The 19779-nt window shown below is 57.4% G+C and overlaps 2 protein-coding genes across 5 annotated transcripts; both read left to right on the top strand.

The window, feature by feature from the left end:
- Positions 1-345: 345 nt before the first annotated feature.
- P3H3 (prolyl 3-hydroxylase 3) lies at positions 346-10903 on the top strand. 3 transcript variants are annotated; one of them, XM_057704289.1, is made up of 15 exons: positions 348-935; positions 1853-2005; positions 2356-2554; positions 2631-2762; positions 3237-3373; positions 3778-3867; positions 4917-4969; positions 5090-5157; positions 5272-5396; positions 8269-8370; positions 8672-8822; positions 9041-9158; positions 9234-9309; positions 10089-10229; positions 10374-10903. In XM_057704289.1, the coding sequence occupies exons 1-15, from the start codon at positions 438-440 to the stop codon at positions 10527-10529; spliced, it is 2199 nt and encodes a 732-aa protein (XP_057560272.1). In that variant the 5' UTR covers positions 348-437; the 3' UTR covers positions 10530-10903. The 3 variants fall into 3 exon arrangements, with proteins under 3 accessions (XP_057560275.1, XP_057560274.1, XP_057560272.1); XM_057704292.1 differs by lacking the exon at positions 2631-2762 and having other exon boundaries at positions 346-935; XM_057704291.1 differs by lacking the exon at positions 4917-4969 and having other exon boundaries at positions 347-935; positions 5100-5157.
- A 148-nt stretch (positions 10904-11051) lies between these two features.
- On the top strand, positions 11052-17675 carry GNB3 (G protein subunit beta 3). Of its 2 annotated transcripts, XM_057704295.1 has the most exons (10): positions 11052-12077; positions 12337-12423; positions 12692-12730; positions 14066-14172; positions 14260-14323; positions 14440-14602; positions 14686-14752; positions 14837-15038; positions 16076-16292; positions 17079-17675. In XM_057704295.1, the coding sequence occupies exons 2-10, from the start codon at positions 12367-12369 to the stop codon at positions 17183-17185; spliced, it is 1023 nt and encodes a 340-aa protein (XP_057560278.1). In that variant the 5' UTR covers positions 11052-12077; positions 12337-12366; the 3' UTR covers positions 17186-17675. The 2 variants fall into 2 exon arrangements, with proteins under 2 accessions (XP_057560278.1, XP_057560279.1); XM_057704296.1 differs by lacking the exon at positions 11052-12077 and having other exon boundaries at positions 12225-12423.
- Positions 17676-19779: the final 2104 nt, after the last annotated feature.

Below are 19779 nucleotides of genomic sequence, written 5' to 3'. Positions count from 1 at the left end.
AGTGCATGTGAGTGGGAGGCACCCACACTCCTTTTCCTGGACCCAAGAGTGGAGGGGAACACAGTGGCAGTAGCTATTTCCACCCGATAGGCCTCCGAGGTTGGAGTCAGGGGTCCGGAGTCAGGGGTCCTAGAGCCGGCCGTCTGCCCTGTTCTCCACGGTCGGCTTCTCGCTCCACACCATCCCGCTTGTCTTAAAGCCCGCGTTCTCCACGTTCTGCCAGGCGTCCTTTGACTCTTGTCTCTCTCTCACCCCGGCCTCTCCCAGGGTTGGGGCTCGGCCCCGTGAACTCCCATCGGCGCCGCTCACTCCTCCTCTGCTTCTCTCCTCCCTCCTCTCTATCTCTTCCTTTCCCCTCCCTCTTCCTTCCCCCTTTCCTCCCTCTCCCTCTCGGCTCCCGCAGTTCCCTCCGGCAGCCGGCCGGCGGCTCTAGCACGATGCTCCGACTCCTCCGGTGGCTGCTGCTCCTGCTGCTGCTGCCTCCCCCGGGGTCCCCCGAGCCCCCCGGCCTGGCCCCGCTGTCCCCTGGGGCGGCCCCCCAGGCCCCCGACTTGCTCTACGCCGACGGGCTGCGCGCCTACTCGGCGGGGGCCTGGGCGCCGGCGGTGGCGCTGCTGCGGGAGGCGCTGCGGAGCCGCGCGGCCGTGGGCCGCGCGCGGCTGGACTGCCGGGCGCGCTGCGCGGCCGAACCGGGGGCCGCGCTCCCCGCGCTGCTCCCCGCTGTCCCGGCGCCCGACTCGGGGCCGGCAGCCGCTCGAGGCGCCTGGGAGCCGCTGCTCCTCCGCGCCGCGCTCCGGCGCGCCGAGTGCCTGACCCAGTGCGGGGCGCGGAGGCTGGGCCCGGGGGGCGCCGCGCGGTTCCGAGTGGGGAGCGCGCTCCGGGACGCCTTCCGCCGCCGGGAGCCCTACAACTACCTGCAGAGGGCCTACTACCAGGTGCGCGGCGGCCGGGGCCCCGGGGGTCCTCCCTGCCCCCGCCACCGGCCTCCTCCAGCTCCTGGGAGGGGCGGCGAGCCAGTCCCCGGACTCGGGTGGGGCTGTGCCGATCGGACCTTGCCTTTGGAGTTGGTCCTAGGTCCTCTCAAACCGCGACAAGCACCCATCGAGGCCGCAGAGGGACTGCCCTGGGAGAGTGGGAGCGGAGCTGGAATGGGCGTCGTGCGGCGGGGTGGAAGTAAATAGGTCAAAGATGCAGGGCGGGGGCCTGGAGTTTTAAAAAGTCTTACTGAGACCTACGGGGGTGACAGCCGTCTCTTCCCTGGAATGAAGGTGGAGGGGAACAGGGGCGAGACCCGCCGCTGGGGAGAGAGCATGGGGGCGGGTGGGGGGGTGAGTGTCAGTCTTCACTTGGGGCAGGAGGGAGCTTCAGGAAAGAAAGAGGAGGGGGCCAAGGCTGAGGGGCCCGGTGTCCGGGGGCGGGGACAGTGGACACTGCTCGCTACTGGTGCGGTAGCTGTTGCCTACTAATGCCTACGTGGCTGGGGAAGGGGGGCGCTGGCCACACACACCTCGGCTCAGGGTCCTAGAGACCTGCGGCTTTTGCTGGTCGCTGGGGTCACCCCTGCTTCCACACCTCTCTTAGCCATCACTTCCACCTTGTCTCTCCAACGAGGTCCCTCTGCCCACATCCCACCCACTCCAGTCTTCAGACCCCGTTTCCGTAGCTACCAGACTCCTGAGAGTCCCAACATACTGGGGGTCTGGAGGTTGGATGGTGGGCAGTTCTCACCTACCAGTTTTCCAGAAGGCTATGGGGAGGTGCTAGGTGTGTCTGGGGTGAGGAGGCTGGGGAGGGGACAGAGCCTGACACCCCCGACCCCAGGGCTGACTCCCTCATCCTTCCTGCTTCTCAGCTGAAGAAGTTGGACCTGGCAGCAGCTGCAGCACACACCTTCTTTGTGGCAAACCCAACGCACCTGCAGATGCGGGAGGACATGGCTAAGTACAGACGGATGTCCGGGGTCCGGCCCCAGAGCTTCCGGGACCTGGAGACGCCTCCATATTGGGTGAGGCCCTCAGCACGACCCCTATTCTGCCCCCAGCATTTGACTGCCTGGATACACAGGCCTCGCTGGACTGTGCACTGTCTTCTGGGCATGAGGAAATCTGGGTACCGTCCTCTGTGACCCTGATGGGGAGTCCCTCTCTGGGTCTTAGTTTTCTTCCTGAGAGTCACAAAGTCCCATATTCTAACATTTGAATTCCGAGGCCTGTCCTGTATCCCCCAAGGTGAAGTGGGACCTGGTGTCCAGGCCCCAAATGAGACCAACACTGTCCCCTTCTTTCTACCTCCCAATCTAGTTTGGTAACACTTGTCCTGGGCTCTAAGGTGACTGACCACTCCTCTCCCCAACAGGCAGCCTATGACACCGGCCTGGAGCTGCTGGGGCGCCAGGAGGCAGGGCTGGCACTGCCCTGGCTAGAGGAGGCCCTGCAGGAGAGCCTGGCCCAGGTGGAGAGCTGCCGGGCTGGCTGCGAGGGGCCTGAGGAGCAGCAGAGGGAGGAAGAGGAGGAGGGGACTGGGCGCCAGGGAGGCCTGTATGAGGCCATTGCAGGTAAGGAGCTCGAGGAAGGGGGCTCCCGGGGGGAGGTGCGGCACAAGCTGAGTGGCTCATGTGTGTCCTTCCCCAGGGCACTGGATTCAGGTCCTGCAGTGCCGGCAGCGCTGTGTGGGGGACACGGCCACACGTCCTGGTCGCAGCTTCCCTGTCCCTGACTTCCTTCCCAGCCAGCTGAGGCGGCTGCACGAGGCCCAGTCTCAGGGTCAGTGGGGGAAGGGTGAGCCTGGGGGTGATGGGGCTTGGAAACGGGAGAGTGAAGGTTTGTCTCTGATGGTATCCTGAGCCCCATCTCTCCGTCCCTCCTTTGGTCTCTGCATCTGTAGTTGGTCAGGGATCCAGGGGGACTGTCACCACAGGAGGACTCTTGCTCTCCTTTGGTACCATTGTGGAAAGCTCAGGAGATGAGTCACAGGGCTCCTTCTGTCCTTGCTCCTTCTCACCTTCCTTTATTCTCTCCTCTCTTCCTCCCCTCTGAACTCTGCCCACGCACAGCTCAGGTATGTTCCAGTAAGCTTTGGAAAGAAGCAGTGGATGAACCTGTCTGCCGGGTGGGATGGGGCACTGGGAGACCACCTTCTCCGGCTCTGCCTCCGTCCCCCTGGCTTCTTCCTCTGTCCAGGGATCACTGGGGTGCTCGGGCTCTGGGCCCCACCCTACGCTATTGCTCTGTCTCCAGTGGGGAATCTGTCCCAGGCTGTGGAAAATGTGCTGAGTGTCCTGCTCTTCTACCCGGAGGATGAGGCTGCCAGGAAGGCTCTGGACCAGTACCGGGCCCAGCTGGGAGAGCCAAGACCCGGCCTCAGGCCAAGAGAGGTACCCCCTCCACCCTTACCCTGTGAGGTAGCCCAAATCAAATAGACATACTAGAGAAGTCACCTGGAGCCCACCCCCCATGCTGGCCAAAGGCGACCCTAAGTCCAGTATCTGACTTGTCTGTACTCCCTGCTCCCCACTGCAGGCCTTACTTCTGAGTCCAAGTGCCAGCCCAGCCCTCTTCCCTTAACCTCACCCCTGCTGGCCCCCACCTATACGTGCGCGCGCACACACACACACACACTGCCCCCCAGTCTGAGCCCCAATGCCCTGAAGCTGCTGAGGAGGAGGGTTGAGCCAAGGGGCACAGCCAAGATTAGGGAGCATATGGGCTGCCCTGCTCTCCTCCAGCCTTAACTTCCCTCCCCACCCACTGCCCCCGCTGTTCTGCCCCCCGCCCCCAGGACATCCAGCGCTTCGTCCTTCGATCCCTGGGGGAGAAGAGACAGCTCTACTATGCCGTGGAGCACCTGGGGGCCAGCTTCAAAGATCCCGTGAGTGACCCCACTTCTCCCCAGCCGCCCCAGGAGGGGGACAGCAGTAATGCCCTACGCAGATGTGCCACACGTGTTCCCAACAGCCTTTCCCATTTCTCCACAACCCCGCGAGGCTTGGAGAGGATTCTGTGGCCCAGTGTCACAGGGACGGAGGCAGGTGCCTGCACTTAAGGGCAGCTTTGGGGTCACGCAGGCCTAAGTGTTGGTCTCTCTGCCACAGACAAGCTCTGGACCTTCACTTGCCTCAGCCTCAATTTCCTTACCTGTAAAATGGGAACAATCACACTTATAGCCCCATTGAAGCCACATCACTTGCTACAAAGTACAGAAAGCTCTGTTGCTCACGCTTTTCTTACTCTTCTTTTTGTTGTAGTTATGGGAGGAAACTAAAAGGCAGAGGTTATTCCTGCTATTTCTACAGCGTAAGGCAGCCTTCCTCAACCCTTTTGGCACTATTGCTGTTTTGGACCAGATACTTCCTAAAGGGGAGAAGGGGCCTTTCTCTGCAATGGATGGAATAGGACTTTGTAGGCCAGCTTCCCTGGCCTCTGCCCAGTAGGTGTCGCTAGCACTCCCTGAGTCATAACAATCAAAGGTGTCCCCCTAAGGGGCAAATCTCCGTGTTTGGGAAGCTTCAGTTAAATCCCAGTTAAGTCTTCAGTTAAGTCCTTTATCAGCTGTGTGATCTTGGGCATATTACTTACATCTTTGTGTCTGAGAGTCCTCAACTGCAAAATGGGCACATGAATACTTCCTATTTGATAAGACTATTGTGAACTTTAAATGATAAATTCTACATCCATGTATAGAGTTCTTAGAATAGTACCTGGCAAACAGTGCTATGTGAGCTGTTGTTGTTGTTATTATTATTGCAGAGTGTGGCCCAGTGCCCAGTGCCCGAGGCTCCCGGCCATGAGTCCAGGGCTTTCCCCACCTCCACCTTCCCCTCTGGAAGCAGGAAGACCTTAATATGGTAGCTCAGGGTCTCCCGTCAGGGATTCAGGGGTGGACTTGATAGGTGATGGCACCTTTCCTGACTGTCCCAGGATCCCTGGACCCCAGCAGCTTTCATCCCTGAGGCCCTTAGAGAAAAGCTCAGGTAGGAGGTGCCTTGTGGCGGGAGGGGTGTGGCCTGAGCGGGGAGGGGAGGGGAGGGGTCCTGGGGGAGATGGGTCTGCACTGGCCTGTGCGTCTGCTGAGTGTGTCTCTCACCCCTGAGAGAGGATCAGGAGAAGAGGCCGTGGGACCATGAACCTCCAGAGCCGAAGCCCTTGACTCACTGGAAGGGTGAGTTCCTGGGACAGCAGGAGGCAGGAGCCTGGAGGGGCTGAGGGCTGCCAGCTACTGCTGGGCCTGCCCTCAGAGGACGCTCAGACCCCCTGCCCTCTGCCTTCCCTGCAGATGTCCTCCTCATGGAGGGAGTAACCCTGACCCAGGATGCGAGGCAGCTGAATGGGTCGGAGCGAGCGGTGCTGGACGGGCTGCTCACCCCAGCCGAGTGTGGGGTGCTGCTGCAGCTGGCCAAGGTGAGAAGCCCGGTGAGGGGGTGGCACGGCCGCTGTCTGGGGACCCTCGGGCACAGCTGCCTGCCCCCTGCGCTGCCCACTCTGACTCTCTAGCAGGGGCTGTGCTTTCCACTACCTCCCCGCTGTGGACAAGTTCCTTTTCCTCTCAACTTAGCTGGCCTGGGCTGGACATTTTACAAAAGAATTTTGCTAGAAACTGATAGGAAGAACAAAATACAAAACATAAACACATCATAAAGGGTGAGTGTGCAGGTGAAGATTCCTTGGTTGGCTGGGAGCTTAGTTATTGGCTCGGCAGACACCCAGGCTGCCTCTGCATCACAGCACCCCCTCCTAGGTCCGGTGGGGTGATCTGCATGCATCAGGTTGAGTCTGCCATTTTTTAAAATTTATTAATTTTATTTATTTATTTTTGGCTGCGTTGGGTCTTTGTTGCTTTGTGTGGCCTTTCTCTAGTTGCGGAGAGTGAGGATTCGGGTTCATTGTGGTACGCGGGCTTCGCGGTGTGGTGGCGTCTCTTGTTACAGAGCATGGGCTCTAGGCGCATGGGCTTCAGTAGTTGTGGCACTTGGACTCAGTGGTTGTGGCGCATAGGCTTAGTTGCTCCACAGCATGTGGATCTTCCTGGCCCAGGGATTGAATCTGTGTCCCCTGCATTAGCAAGCAGATTCTTAACCACTGCACCACCAGGGAAGTCCCGAGTCTGCCATTTTATGAAGCTTCAGTCTCACTCTGGGCTACTGCTCCTTTGACACACGCTCTTTGAGTCTGTGCTATATACTGGAAATGCCCAGGTTCCAGGGAGAGGTAGATGAACACAGACCATGCATTCGGGAGCTAACTGTATAGAGAAGGAATCAGATGTGGAGACATAATCACAGCAGGCAGTGAGTTTGATAAAATAAGTATGTACAGGGACTTCCCTAGTGGTCCAGTGGTTAAGACTCTGAGCTTCCACTGCAGGGGGTGTGGGTTCACTCCCTGGTTGGGGAACTAGGATCCTGCACTGAGATGCAAAGTCACGGAAGACTTACTGGATGGGGTGGCATTTGAGCTCAATCTTAAGGATGAGTTAACCAGACAGAGCGCAGGGGAAAGTCAGGCTGCAAGGCAGAAGAACAAGGTGGGTTCTGGGAACTGCAGTGGAGCAAAGGAGTTAAGAGCATGGGCCAGCCCCAATGGGGATTACCTATGTCCTTGGGCAATGTATTTTAACATCTGTGAGCCTAGTTTCCTTCTCTATGAAATGGGGCTAACTGCAGCGGTTATGTTGTAGGGTTGCTGTGAGGATTAAACGAGTTAGTACATGGTAAAGCTCCAGGAAGAATGTGGAAATACTCAGTGTGACCTACCGCTTTAACATCAGGGTGTACATTATCCAGAGGTGGTTTAGGGGTGGAGGCACAGGAGAGATGGGGAAGGGCCTCTGTACCCTACAAAGCAGTTTGGACTTTACTTGTAGATGGTGGACAGGTTACTGAAGGATTTCAGGAGGGATGGACTTTTGTCTTCCTGCAGAACCTCTAAGTGCAGGGTCTGGAGTTCTCATCCTGTAGAGCTCGGAGCTCCCTCTAGTGGCAATGTGGAGAATGCAGTGGGAGAGGGAAGCAAGGAGGAGTTTCTGGGGTGATTGCAAGAGTGCCACTGCCCTAGGGTAGGTGCTCATTTCAAGAGAATGAAGATAGGGACAGATGAGAAATATTTAGAAAATCAAAGAAAGAGACTTTAAGCACTAAATCTATGTGGAAGATGAAGAAAGAATGAAGTCAAGGATAACTCCCAAGTATCAGACCTTCTTTCTGTTGCTTGATTAGACTCATTCGGCCTCTGGACCTTTGCACTTGCTCTTTCTGCTGTCTGGAACATTTTTTCTCTCAGATACTCCTTCATGTCATTTGGTTTCAATTTAGATGTTACCTGGTCAATTAGCTGTCCCCTGACCCTTGCCAGGGCACACTCAAGGTTGTAACCCTGCTTTAATTTGCTGTGTAACACTTGCCACTGTCTGAATTGATCTGGTTTGTTTGTTTGTTTATTATCTCAAAATATAAACCCCACGAGAGCAGGAACTTTTCATGTTCACAGTTGCGTCCCCAGTGCCTAAAACAGGGCCTGGCACATAGTAAGTGCTTAGTGCCGAATGAATGAATGAAAGAGTAGAGGGTTAGATGGCTTGAGTGTCTAGGTGGCCTCTCAGAAATGAGGCTTATATATGGGGTAACTAGATAGTGGTACTCTGAGTTTCAAAAAGCAGACAAAACAGAAAAAAGAAACAAAAAGCAGACAGAGTAGGTGTCAGGAAAGGGATGCCCAGATACCAGGACATGCCCAGGTGATAAGAGTCGTGTAGGCAGCTGGGTAAGTGGGACGCAGCATCAAGAGTTCTCATGTTCTCCAAGAGCACGTCAGGTGAGAAGGGATGGGAGAGGGACACCTCGGCGGATGCCACGTCCCTCAAGTGGGGACCTCGAGTCAGCCAGGTCCTGTCCCTACTGTCGAACCTCCTGCCAGGGTCCTGTTCCAGAAAGACCCGTCTATTCTCAGCCCCTTGGGATGAGTGATCCAGCCCCTTCTGCCCCCTTCCCCAGCTGTCCTTACCTCTCACAGCCCCTTCCCCACTGCAGGAAGTTCTCCAGAGGTCTGGGCACAGTCCCCCTAAGCGCGTGGGATTCTTTACCAGGAGTGACAAGACAGACATGGAGACAGTCATTCTCTGGGAAAGAGCAGCAGCTGAGAGAACTCTGGGAGCTTCTAGCCTCTTCCAGGGAGTGGGAGGGTTGGAGGGAAGGTGGTGCAGCCCTGTGAGCAGTGAGGCGGGCGACAGCCTGGGGCCGGGCGGGGTGACTCCACAGCCAACTCCCTCCCTGCTTAGGACGCGGCTGAGGCTGGAGCCAGGTCTGGCTATCGGGGACGCCGTTCCCCGCACACCCCCCACGAACGCTTCGAGGGGCTCACGGTGCTCAAGGCCGCACAGGTGAGTGGAGGCACCCAGGCCCTGATCTGATGCCAGAACTGGAGAAGAGGACCTGGCATCGCCTGTGGAGGGCTCTCCTGGGACTGCGAGTAGCCGAGTCCTTGGCACAGGGCTAAGGACGAGTTCCATACTGGGGGGCCTGGGTTGTTGTCACGGAGCCCGTGGAAGGAGCAGTTTGGGCAGATGGGTAGCTGGCTGCTGTGCCCCCAAACCATGGGTGGAGGGCAGTGGAAGTGGGGCAGAGGCTGGGACCACCCTTCCAACGCCTCCCCCTTCCCCGCCCTTCCTTCTCTGCTGGCAGCTGGCCCGGGCCGGGACTGTGGGCAGTCAGGGCGCCCAGTTGCTTCTGGAGGTGAGCGAACGCGTGCGGACCCTGACACAGGCCTACTTCTCCCCCGACCGGCCCCTGCACCTCTCCTTCACCCACCTGGTGTGCCGTAGTGCCATAGAAGGTAACTGTCAAGGACCCTGCCGCTCCTCCCCCACCTCGGGGCCCCATGGTGGGGGCACTGCACACCCTCTGCACCCCCAACCGTGTGGGTTTCAGTCTTCGCTGCAGGAAAACTAACTCCCCTGCCCTGGCAGGGGCCCGGCTCTAATGCCGGAGCTGCAGGGTGGGTGTGGGTGGACGCCGGGCGCGGGGTGCCCACCAGGCCCCTTCGCTTCCCAGGAGAGCAGGCACAGCGCATGGACCTGAGCCACCCGGTGCACGCGGACAACTGTGTCCTGGACCCCGACACGGGGGAGTGCTGGCGGGAGCCCCCAGCCTACACCTACCGAGACTACAGGTGGGTGGCCCTCCAGGGGTCGGCCGTGGGGCCTGGGCGGGGGTCTCACTGCCTTCTGTCTTTCTCCCTCCCCAGTGGACTCCTCTACCTCAACGACGACTTCCAGGGCGGGGACCTGTTCTTCACAGAACCCAATGCCCTCACCGTCACGGTAAGTGGGGGGATGGGGGGGAGTGACAGGAAGCCCAGCTGTGGGCTCAGGATTCAAAACAGAAGGTTCCTAGAGGCAAATGCAGGGAAATGGCTGGGGCCATCCTAACCCTCTCCTTTCTCGGCCTCCGCAGCACCTCCCACCCCTTGTCTATTCAGGGGCTCTCCTAGCCTGTCCCAGGAGACCTCCAGGCGGCCCCTCCAGGCCTTGCCTTCAGCGTTCACCTCACCTCCTAAAGGAGGGTGGGTGGAGCACAGGACCCCAAGCCCCTGTTCCAGGCAGAAGCTCAGGGCTAGGATCGGTGGAAGGAGCGGAGCAGTGATCTTTTCATCATGTACTGCTCTGCCTCGGCCAATTACTTCCTTCTCTGTTCCCCACCACCAGCTCCCTGGAATCCAAGCCCGCTTTGGGGTGGAAGAATGTCCCCAAGATCCTTATGCCCAGAACCCAGAGTCTGGTACTGCGCTCATACCTTCAGGTTGCTTCACACCTCGTACACCTGGTACAAAGCGTTGGCCAGGAAAAGTCAGGGCACCAGGGCAAACGGAGGTCCCTTCTCCCTTTGGCTCCAACTCCTCTAGCCTCATTCTGGCATTTGTGCTCCCCAAGTGGAGATCTATTTCCCCTTTTGCTCCAAGGTATTCCCTGAATTAAGGAGGAGAAGCAGTGGGCAAGAGAGATGCCCTTTCTGGGCCCCCTGCCCCTGGCCTGCTCTAGGGAGTCAGGGCCACGTTCTGTGAGGTTCTCTCCCCGGAGCTGAATCTGCCATCACCTCCCAGGCGCAGGTTCGTCCTCGCTGCGGACGCCTCGTGGCCTTCAGCTCAGGCGTGGAGAATCCGCACGGTGTGTGGGCCGTGACGCGGGGGCGGCGCTGCGCCCTGGCGCTGTGGCACACGTGGGCCCCTGAGCACAGGGAGCAGGTGAGGAGGAGGGGCGGGAGTAGCCGTGTGAGGGGTGGGCAGGCTGGCAGGCGAGGGGCAGGGGCCGCGATGACCCAGGGAGGGTCCTTGGGGCAGGGCGGAGGCCGGGGATCAGGCCAGACCCCTCCTCCCCACCCCGCTCAGGAGTGGACAGAAGCCAAAGAGCTGCTGCAGGAGCCGGAGAAGGAGGAGGGAGAAGAAATGCCTGGCAGAGACCCCGCCCCAGAGCCCCCCAGCCGCAGGCTTCAGCGGGTCCAGGACAAGGCTGGGAAGGCGCCTCGGGTCCGAGAGGAGCTGTGAGGGGCTGAGCCAGCTCTTTGGGGATGTGGCCACTTGACTTGTGGGGTTCCGCCTTGATGCCAGGACCCCTGAGAAGCCCCCATGTGACAGGAGCCGAACAGCGAGCTCTCTGTCCCTGCACCACCACCGGCTTGGGGATTGCAAGGGCCGTGCAGCCCTGGACTCAGAGGACACTGCACAGAGGAGCCTGGGGAGCCAGGCCCGAGCCCAGCTGATGGACCTCCGGCCCTAGGACAGACAGAAGACGTGATGCTGCCACCGTGGAAAGAAATGGCAGGGGGTAGGGCCCAAGCGCTTTAAATGAGGAGGATGTGAGGGAGGATCACCCCACTGCCCGCTCCCAGCCTGTTAATAAAGATCGTGAAGATCCCTCAGCCGGGGCCCAGTCAAGTGTATCGCAGTTTCCGTGGCAGCTGGAGGGGGCAGAGGCTGAGGCAGGTATCATCGCCGGCCTCCCAGCGGCGGGGCCCCTCCAGCCTGTGGTTTGTCAGGGAAATCTCGGCCACCTGCTCCCCTCATGCAAATGAAGCCTAACCCCTGACAGCTGCTCCTTGGGCCTCCTGCTCTAAGCCTTGTCTTCCCTCGCTGAGCTTGGCCGAGACTCAGGGCAGCCCGATCCCTCTGGTTCTTGCCTTCACAGCCCCAGCAGGACCCCGTGAGTCATGGGGGCTGGGCGTGGGCCCAGCCCCAGATGGGAGCCGGGGACGGGGTTGCCCTCCACTTGCCATTCTCTCTCCACCCAAAGCTGGGCCGGGCCCGTCCATCCTCCCCTTTGGGTCCCTTGGACCTCCCCCCACTCCACCAGGATCAGACCCTGGGGGCAGCTGGTTGGGGTGTGTCCAGAAGAAGGATTATCCAGATCAGTCCCTTCTAATCTCAGCTCCGGGGCTGCAGCCTCCCCACGTTCACCACGACCCTCTTCCCCCACCACCCTGAGCTAAAGAACACAGTTCTGGGTATGGACAGTGGGCCATCTCTCACCCTCATTCTCTGGGCTGGTCGCTAGGTGGGCCCTGACTGCCGAGGTCATCACCACTGGTGCCGGGGCCTGGGGGGCCACGGGAGCTGTGGCTGTGCTGCCCCGTTGCACCCCTCCCAAACCCGACCCCTAATCCTCACAGCTTTGCTCTAATCCCACGGGGCCTGATGCTCTGCTCTCTGCCTGCAGAGAGACTGGCCGGGGACGTGCCGCACCCCCTCCTCCCTGCAGGGCTTGTTGTGGGGGGGCTGCTCCTCCCTAGAGCCCCGCACTCCTGCTCCCACCCTCCCCCAGGCTGGGCCCAGGCCTCCCTGAAAGCCACACACCTCCCTCCCTGTCCTCTCCCCCCACCCCTGCCAGGCTGATTTCATCTGCCTGACGTCCTCGGCCCTACCCTTCCCTGTCAGTCCCCCCCCCGCCCCGCCCCCCTGCTGCAGTCGGGGCCAGGCCAGGCCAGCTCCTCTGGCAGCAGAGCTGGGGCAGGTGACAGGCGGGCGTCGCAGCTGAGGGAGTGAGGAGGCGTCTGGGACCTGGAGCGGGAAGCCTAAAGAGGTCCAGGCAGAGCCCAAGTAAGAGGGAGCTGGCCTGGCTCTGCCCTCTGGGGCTGGGGGCTGCGGGCGGGGCCGGGGCAGGGCCGGGGCAGGGCCGGGCTGGCCACACAGGACGCCAGACTGGGAGGGGCTCGCGGGGGAGGTGGTGCCGACCACCCAGTCATTTCCCTTTCTGGGGCGTGGGCTCCAGCCCTCGGGAGGAGTCTGGTGTAGGACGTGAGGGACACAAACAGGGCCCGGTGGGGACCCCCCTACACCCACCCCGTGTTCCTGGCAGGAGCCGGAGCCGCCCCTCAACCTGTCCACCATGGGGGAGATGGAGCAGCTGCGGCAGGAAGCGGAGCAGCTCAAGAAGCAGATTGCAGTAACCCCAGAACCCTCCCACCAGGGGACCCCAAGAAACAAGGAACCGGGCCCAGGCGGGAGTGTGGCCTGGGAGGAAGGGGGCTGGATTCACCCTTGAGTGACACCTGAGAGACCCCTGACCTGGAAGTGGCCAAAGACCTCCTGAACTTGGATCTCATATTTGAGATGCCTCCCCAAACCCTAGAGCCCCAAGCCCACTCACCTCAGATGCCCTCGCACACCCCCCAACCCTGCCCTTACCCTCCCGATGTCTGCTTTCCCCCCAGGATGCCAGGAAAGCCTGTGCTGACATTACTCTGGCAGAGGTGAGACCTCCTGTCCCCTGTTAGGGCTGGAGGGGAGGGGAGGGGCGGGGAGGGGATGGGGTGGGAGCCCCCTGACCAGCCATAGCCTCGTGCCCAAGCTCTAGTACAGCACGTCCTTGGAGTGAGGAATGACGTGAATTAATTCATTCGACAAACATTTTGTGAGGTCTGCCCTGGACCAGGCACCAAGTCAGAGACTAAAGAGGCAGACGCTGTCCTGTCCTCGTCCATAAAACAAGAGTGATTACCCCCCTCGCGGGGGAGCAAGGATGAAGAGGGGTAGGGTTTTGTAAACCAGAAGCCCTTCTAGACTCTAGTTACTAGCTGTCTAATACTGCAATCCGTCAGTTTTAAGATGCATTTTTTTCGCATTTTGACATCTCGGAAATTGAGGTGCATCCCACAATTGATGCCTTTACAGTTGTAATCGGCAGCATTTTCTCTTGCTTAGTGATCTGTCAAAGAATCGTGCTTCTTAGAGTTGGTGGCACCTTAGATTGGATTAAATGTTAATAATAAGAGTAAACACTTACTGAACACGAGCCAGGCACTGGCCTAAGGTGCTTAAATACATCATTTCATTTCATTTTCATGCAACCCCATAAGGTAGGTGCTATGAATCTCATTTTACAGATGAGGAAACAGGCTCAGAGATGTTAAGTAACTTGCCTGAGGTAACAAAGTAAGTAAATGGCAAGTCAAGTCTTTTGACTCTGGAGCCCCAGCCTAAGTCTAGAAGGTTGAAGGAGTTTCAGGGGCACAGGACCACAAATTTCAGGTGGTGCACTTCAGGGCCATGGCGCTGCTCTGGGAAGCCAGTCAGAGCTGGCCATGCAAGCAGCGGTGGGTGAGGGCAGGCTCCTAGTGGCTGGGTTCGGCTAAACATGTATGTCTCTTCCCAAGTCCCTGTGTGGTGGCCTCGCGTTTGCAGCTTGCATTGGCCAAGGTGGGAGTATTTACACGATGGAAACCCCCACTTCCCCCTCCTGCTCCAGCCCACAGAGGAGAGGTGGTGGTTAAACCCTTAGCAACACGCCTGGGTCTGTCTCCACATCAGCCTAAGCCACTCCTGGGCAGGCCCTGATTTCTCTGAGGCTGGGGCCCTGACCCCGAACCTGGCATGGAACAGAAACTTGTACAGATCAGTGGCTGTGACATGGACATGTGGTCATGTGCCCTGCTCACCCTGATTTCTTTCTTTTTTTTTTTTTTGTGGGATCTTAGTTCCCCAACCAGGGATCGAACCCGTGCCCCTGTATTGGGAGCATGGAGTCTTAACCACCTGACTGCCAGGGAAGTCCTCACCCTGATTTCTAATGCCCCCTTTTCCTGCAGCTGGTGTCTGGCCTAGAGGTTGTGGGACGAGTGCAGATGCGGACCCGGCGGACGTTAAGAGGACACCTGGCTAAGATCTATGCCATGCACTGGGCCACTGACTCCAAGTGCGCTTAAGAGGCATGGGCAGCAGGAGGTGGGTATTAGGGGGACACAGGAAGGAGAGTTGGGTGACATGAGTGTCCTCTCCCCAGGCTGCTGGTAAGTGCCTCACAAGACGGGAAGCTGATCGTGTGGGACACCTACACCACCAATAAGGTACCAGCCCTGCCTCCGGGCCCCTCCACCGCTCTCCTTCCTGGGGGTGTCCTGCTTCTCTCCTCTGCCTCCCCACCTGGGAGCTCAGCACAGGCCCCTGCCCTCGGCCCCGGCAGGTGCACGCCATCCCGCTGCGCTCCTCCTGGGTCATGACCTGTGCCTATGCCCCGTCGGGGAACTTCGTGGCATGTGGGGGGCTGGACAACATGTGCTCCATCTACAGCCTCAAGTCCCGGGAGGGCAATGTCAAGGTCAGCCGGGAGCTCTCTGCTCACACAGGTGAGTGAGAGACCGAGGGTCCCCGGAAGCCCCAGCCTGCAGGTGGCGGCCAGCAGCCAGGGCACTGTCCTAACCACCCCCAGGTTATCTCTCCTGCTGCCGCTTCCTGGACGACAACAACATTGTGACCAGCTCCGGGGACACCACGTGGTGAGGACCGAGCGCTGTGGGTGCTGGGGTTTGGGAGGTGCTTCTGTGCTGGCCTCTCTGTGACAGCCTCCCCTCCCCCCGCAGTGCTCTGTGGGACATCGAGACTGGGCAGCAGAAGACAGTGTTTGTGGGACACACGGGGGACTGCATGAGTCTGGCTGTGTCGCCTGACTTCAAACTCTTCATTTCGGGGGCCTGTGACGCCAGCGCCAAGCTCTGGGACGTGCGGGAGGGGACCTGCCGGCAGACTTTCACTGGCCATGAGTCGGACATCAATGCTATCTGCGTGAGCAGCCCCGCCCCCACCCGCTCCCCCCCCACCTCCCCACTCCCAACACACAGCCTTCATCCCCTCCCGAAGCCCCCTGCCCCTTTCCTTTTAACTTTCCATTTTGAAATAACTTCACCTCATAGAAAAGTTGCAAGAGTAACGAAAACCCCTCCCATCTACCCTTCACCCATATTCACTGTTACCGTTTTGCCACATTTGCTTTACCTTTCCCTCTCTGTAGAGGGAGGGAGGGATAGGTGGATAGACAGACAGACACACACAGCTAGATGTAGGTATAGATACGCTGTTATTAATTTTTTCCCTGGGTTTTTTGAGAGTAAGTTGCAGACCTCATGCCTCTTTTGCCCTTAAATACTTCAGTGTGTACTTCCTAAAATCAAGGCCATTCTCTTTCATAGCCACAGTCTAATTCTTCAAATCAGAAAATTTAAATTGATGCAATACTATAGTCTATATCCAAATTTCACCAATTATCTGAAAAATAGCAATGTTTTTATCTGTCCAGGAACATGCATCGCATTTCCTTTCCTTGTCTTTTCAGTTTCTTTTAAACTAGAACCATTTTTGCGCTTTCTCAGTCTTTCGTGACATTGACATTTTTGAAGAGGACAAGCCAGTTTTCTGTAGACTTTCCCTCCATCGGGTTATGTGACATTTCCTCATGATGAGATTCAGGATATGCATTTGTACTTGGCCCTGTGCTTACATGCTGATCCAGCCAACTGTAGTGCTTGGCGTCTGGGACAGCCTCCACCCTTCTGACCATGTGACTCTGGGCATGCTGCCCACCCTCCATCCCCTGCAACACAGAAATACTGTGGAGCAGGGAAGGGTGTGGGGAGCCTGGCTGCAGCTAGCACATGACAAACGTCAGCGGTGAAGAGCAACCATGCGGGCCGAGGAAGGGACAGGCAGAGAGGCTGAGGGAAACAGCTCGGCCTGGAGCCACCAGGGCAGGAGCAGGGAGAGGGCAGAAGAGGCAGCAGGCCGCCCAGGTCTGAGTCCTGACCCCTGGCCACCCACACCTGCAGTTCTTCCCCAACGGAGAGGCCATCTGCACGGGCTCGGACGATGCCTCCTGCCGCCTGTTTGACCTGCGGGCAGACCAGGAGCTGACCACCTACTCCCACGAGAGCATCATGTGCGGCATCACATCCGTGGCCTTCTCCCTCAGTGGCCGCCTGCTCTTCGCGGGCTACGATGACTTCAACTGCAATGTCTGGGACTCCATGAAGTGCGAGCGCGTGGGTAAGAGCCTGCCCGCCTAGGCCATCTCACTCCCCTCGTGGGGACCCTCTTACCGCTGCTCCTGAATTACTGGATAACTCTGAGTTCTACCCCTGGAAGCCAGCCCCCCTTGGTTTCCAATCTAGGACCATCTTCTCTCAAAGCAAAATTGCTCTAAGTGGCCCTTCTCCACCGCCCACCACCATAGCCATAGGTGCTTCCAGTCACAGAAGCTCCTTTCCGTCACCACCAGACCCGCAGACCTTGTGCTGGGTCTCACGGGCATCCACCCAAGGGAAGGGCCACCTCAGGGACTATGCAGTGACAGACTCAAGGGGATGGAGAGTGACCTCACGGCCCTGACCCCAACCTGGGCGCTTCTCTAGGACTGTCCTGGTCTGAAGTTGAATCAGATAGTGTGGCTTCTTCCCTTGGGAGAGACCAGGTGCACAATGAAGATAACACTGGCCAGAGTCAGGATCCCAATCTTAATTCCACTGCTTACTTCTGAGTGCCCTTGAGCGAGTCACTTCTCTCGGGGCCTCGGTCTCCATTTGGAAGCCCTTCCCATTTGCTAGTGCCCGTCAAGGTGCCCTTGCTTTTCTCTCAGTGCACTGAGACAGCCAGCACTTCCTGGTCCCTCCTCACCCCTCACCCACCCCAGGTTCTTGACTGAGAGATTGGCTTCAAGAGAGACCCCGCCCCTTAGGGCTAATCCTCTTTCCTCTTTTAGTCAGATGCCCCGCCTACCTAACCTAGGGGTCCTGCTTGCTCCCAGCCAGGCTGACTCCTCTCCCTTTTCTTCAGGCATCCTCTCAGGCCATGACAACAGGGTCAGCTGCCTGGGGGTCACAGCTGATGGGATGGCTGTGGCCACTGGTTCCTGGGACAGCTTCCTCAAAATCTGGAACTGAGGAGGCTGGAGGAGGGGAGGTAAAAGGCCACGAAGACACTCGGCTGCCCCCTCCCCTCCCGACTTCTTTTAAGATTTTCTCTTCTACACCCCAGCTGCTATTCCTGCCCAGCTTTCCCCTTTGAGGGCAGTGGGGAGTATGGGGACTGTGCCTTTGGGAGGCAGCATCAGGGACCTGGGCGGGGAACTGCCCATCTCCTCCCATGGCCTCCCCTCTCCATGGTCCTGACAGCTTCTCCCTTAATGAGCAAGGACAACAGGCACCGCCCCCCCCCCCCCCCCCCCGCCCCCCGGCAGGCCTAGCAGGCTTCCCGTCTGAGGCCGCAGGCCCTAGGATTCCTCCCCTAGAGCCACCACCGTTGTCTAGACCTGGGCGGCACAGGGTGCTCAGCCCTGTGACTATGGCTCTGGCCCCACTAGGGTCCTGACCCCCTTCTCCTTCATACTTTCTCCTTTGTCTACCTTCTTGCAATAAAGTGTAGTGCCCTGGTATGTCTGTGATGTCTGCCTCCAATCCCACTTCTGTTCCAAAAAGATGCAGGGCCCACTTAAGTAATAACGTGTTACAGGTGCAGTGATAAAGGCTGGGTACCAGCTAGCTGTGGGCAGAAAGGAGGGTGGAGGCAGAAGGCCAAGCCTCATGGGCAAGGCCTGAGATGGGGCAGGAGAAAGCGGCTGGGGGTGTGGGTGTGCACAACAATTCACCACCACCTGCCTTTGGTGCATATGTGTGTGTTTGTGCAGGAGGGTTATGTTGAGAAGGAATCAGATTATACAAGGCCTATAAGAAGCTAAAGAGTCTAGACTTTATTCTAAAGGCAATGGGGGATGATTGACGAGCTTTGAGTGGAGCAGTAACATGATCAGTGATGCTTCTCGGGAAGATCGCCCTCGCGGTATCGTAGGGTGATCAAACAGAGGAAGGTGAGCCTGGAGGGAATGGAGGGAAACAAGGTAGGAGGCAGGAGGTAAGAAATGCAAGAGCAATAGGACAGAGGGGCAAGGGAAGGGATGGGGAAGAGATTAAAGATGCAGAATCACCAGGAGGAAGTGACCAAGGGCTAGGATATGGGATATTCAAAGGGAAGGATTCAAGCTGATGGCCAAGGTTAGCGTTCGGCAACTGGGTGGACAGTGCTGTCATTCACAGGGAGAGAGAATAGGGGAGGAGGAATAACTTTGGGGGGAAGATCACACATTCAACTTTAGACAAACTGACTCTGAAGTGCCTCTGAGACAGCTGGGTGAAGGTCAGGGTGAGGTAGAGAGACCCGGATGTTACTGGAATACAGATGAGTAACACATGAAGCCCTAGCACCCAGGGAGACCAAGAGGAAAGGGCCAAGGACAGTGCCCTGGGGAATACCAGGATTTAAGAGAAGTGCATAAATGAGGCTTGGAGGCATCAGTGCGGGGACACTCAGGCCATGGAACACAAGCCCCCTCAGGCTGCCCTTCTACATACAGAAGACCCCGTGCATGGTTTAGGTATAACACTTAAAAACATCGTTTAAGTGGGAATGTAAAGATATAGCTCCTATGGAGAACAGCATGGAGATTCCTTAAAAAATTAAAAACAGAACTACCATATGAGCCAGTAATCCCACTACTGGGCATATACCCTGAGAAAACCATAATTCAAAAAGACACATGCACCCCAATGTTCATTGCAGCACTATTTACAATAGCCAGGACATGGGAGCAACCTAAATGTCCATCAATAGATGAATGGATAAAGAAGATGTGGTACATATATACAATGGAATATTTCTCAGCCATAAAAAGGAATGAAACAGGGTCATTTGTAGAGACGTGGATGGACCTAGAGACTGTCATACAGAGTGAAGTAAGTCAGAAAGAGAAAAACAAATATCGTATATTAACAAACACACGTGGAATCTAGAAAAATGGTACAGATAAACTGGTTTGCAAAGCACAAGACAGAGACACAGAGATAGAGAACAAACATATGGACACCAAGGGGGGAACGGGGGGTGGGATGAATTGGGAGATTGGGATTCACACATATATATATTACTACGTATAACATAGATAACTAGGGACTTCTCTGGTGGCACAGTGATTTAGAATCTGCCTGCCAATGCAGGGGACATGGGTTTGATCCCTGGTCTGGGAAGATCCCACATGCCACAGAACAACTAAGCCCGTGTGCCACAACTACTAAGCCTGTGCTCTAGAGCCTGTGAGCCACAACTACTGAAGCCCACATACCTAGAGCCCATGCTCTGCAACAAGAGAAGCCACCAAAATGAGAAGCCTGCACACTGCAACAAAGAGTAGCCCCCACTTGCTGCAATTAGAGAAAGTCTGCGAGCAGCAATGAAGACTCAACACAGCCAATAAATAAGTAAATAAATAAATAAATATATTTTAAAAAATAGGTAACTAATGAGAACCTACTGTATAGCATGGGGAACTCTACTTAATGCTCTGTGGTAACCTAAATGGGAAGGAAATTGAAAAAAGAGTGGATGTATGCACACATACAGCTGATTCACTTAGCTGTACAGCAGAAACTAGCACAACATTGTAAAGCAACTGTACCTCCCAATAAAAAAGAAAGAAAAAAGATCA

Source organism: Hippopotamus amphibius, chromosome 12 (assembly GCF_030028045.1).
Source record: "Hippopotamus amphibius kiboko isolate mHipAmp2 chromosome 12, mHipAmp2.hap2, whole genome shotgun sequence".
Lineage (NCBI taxonomy): Eukaryota > Metazoa > Chordata > Mammalia > Artiodactyla > Hippopotamidae > Hippopotamus > Hippopotamus amphibius.
The sequence above is the reverse complement of the archived record's forward strand: the minus strand, read 5'-3'. Positions and strand labels throughout refer to the sequence as shown.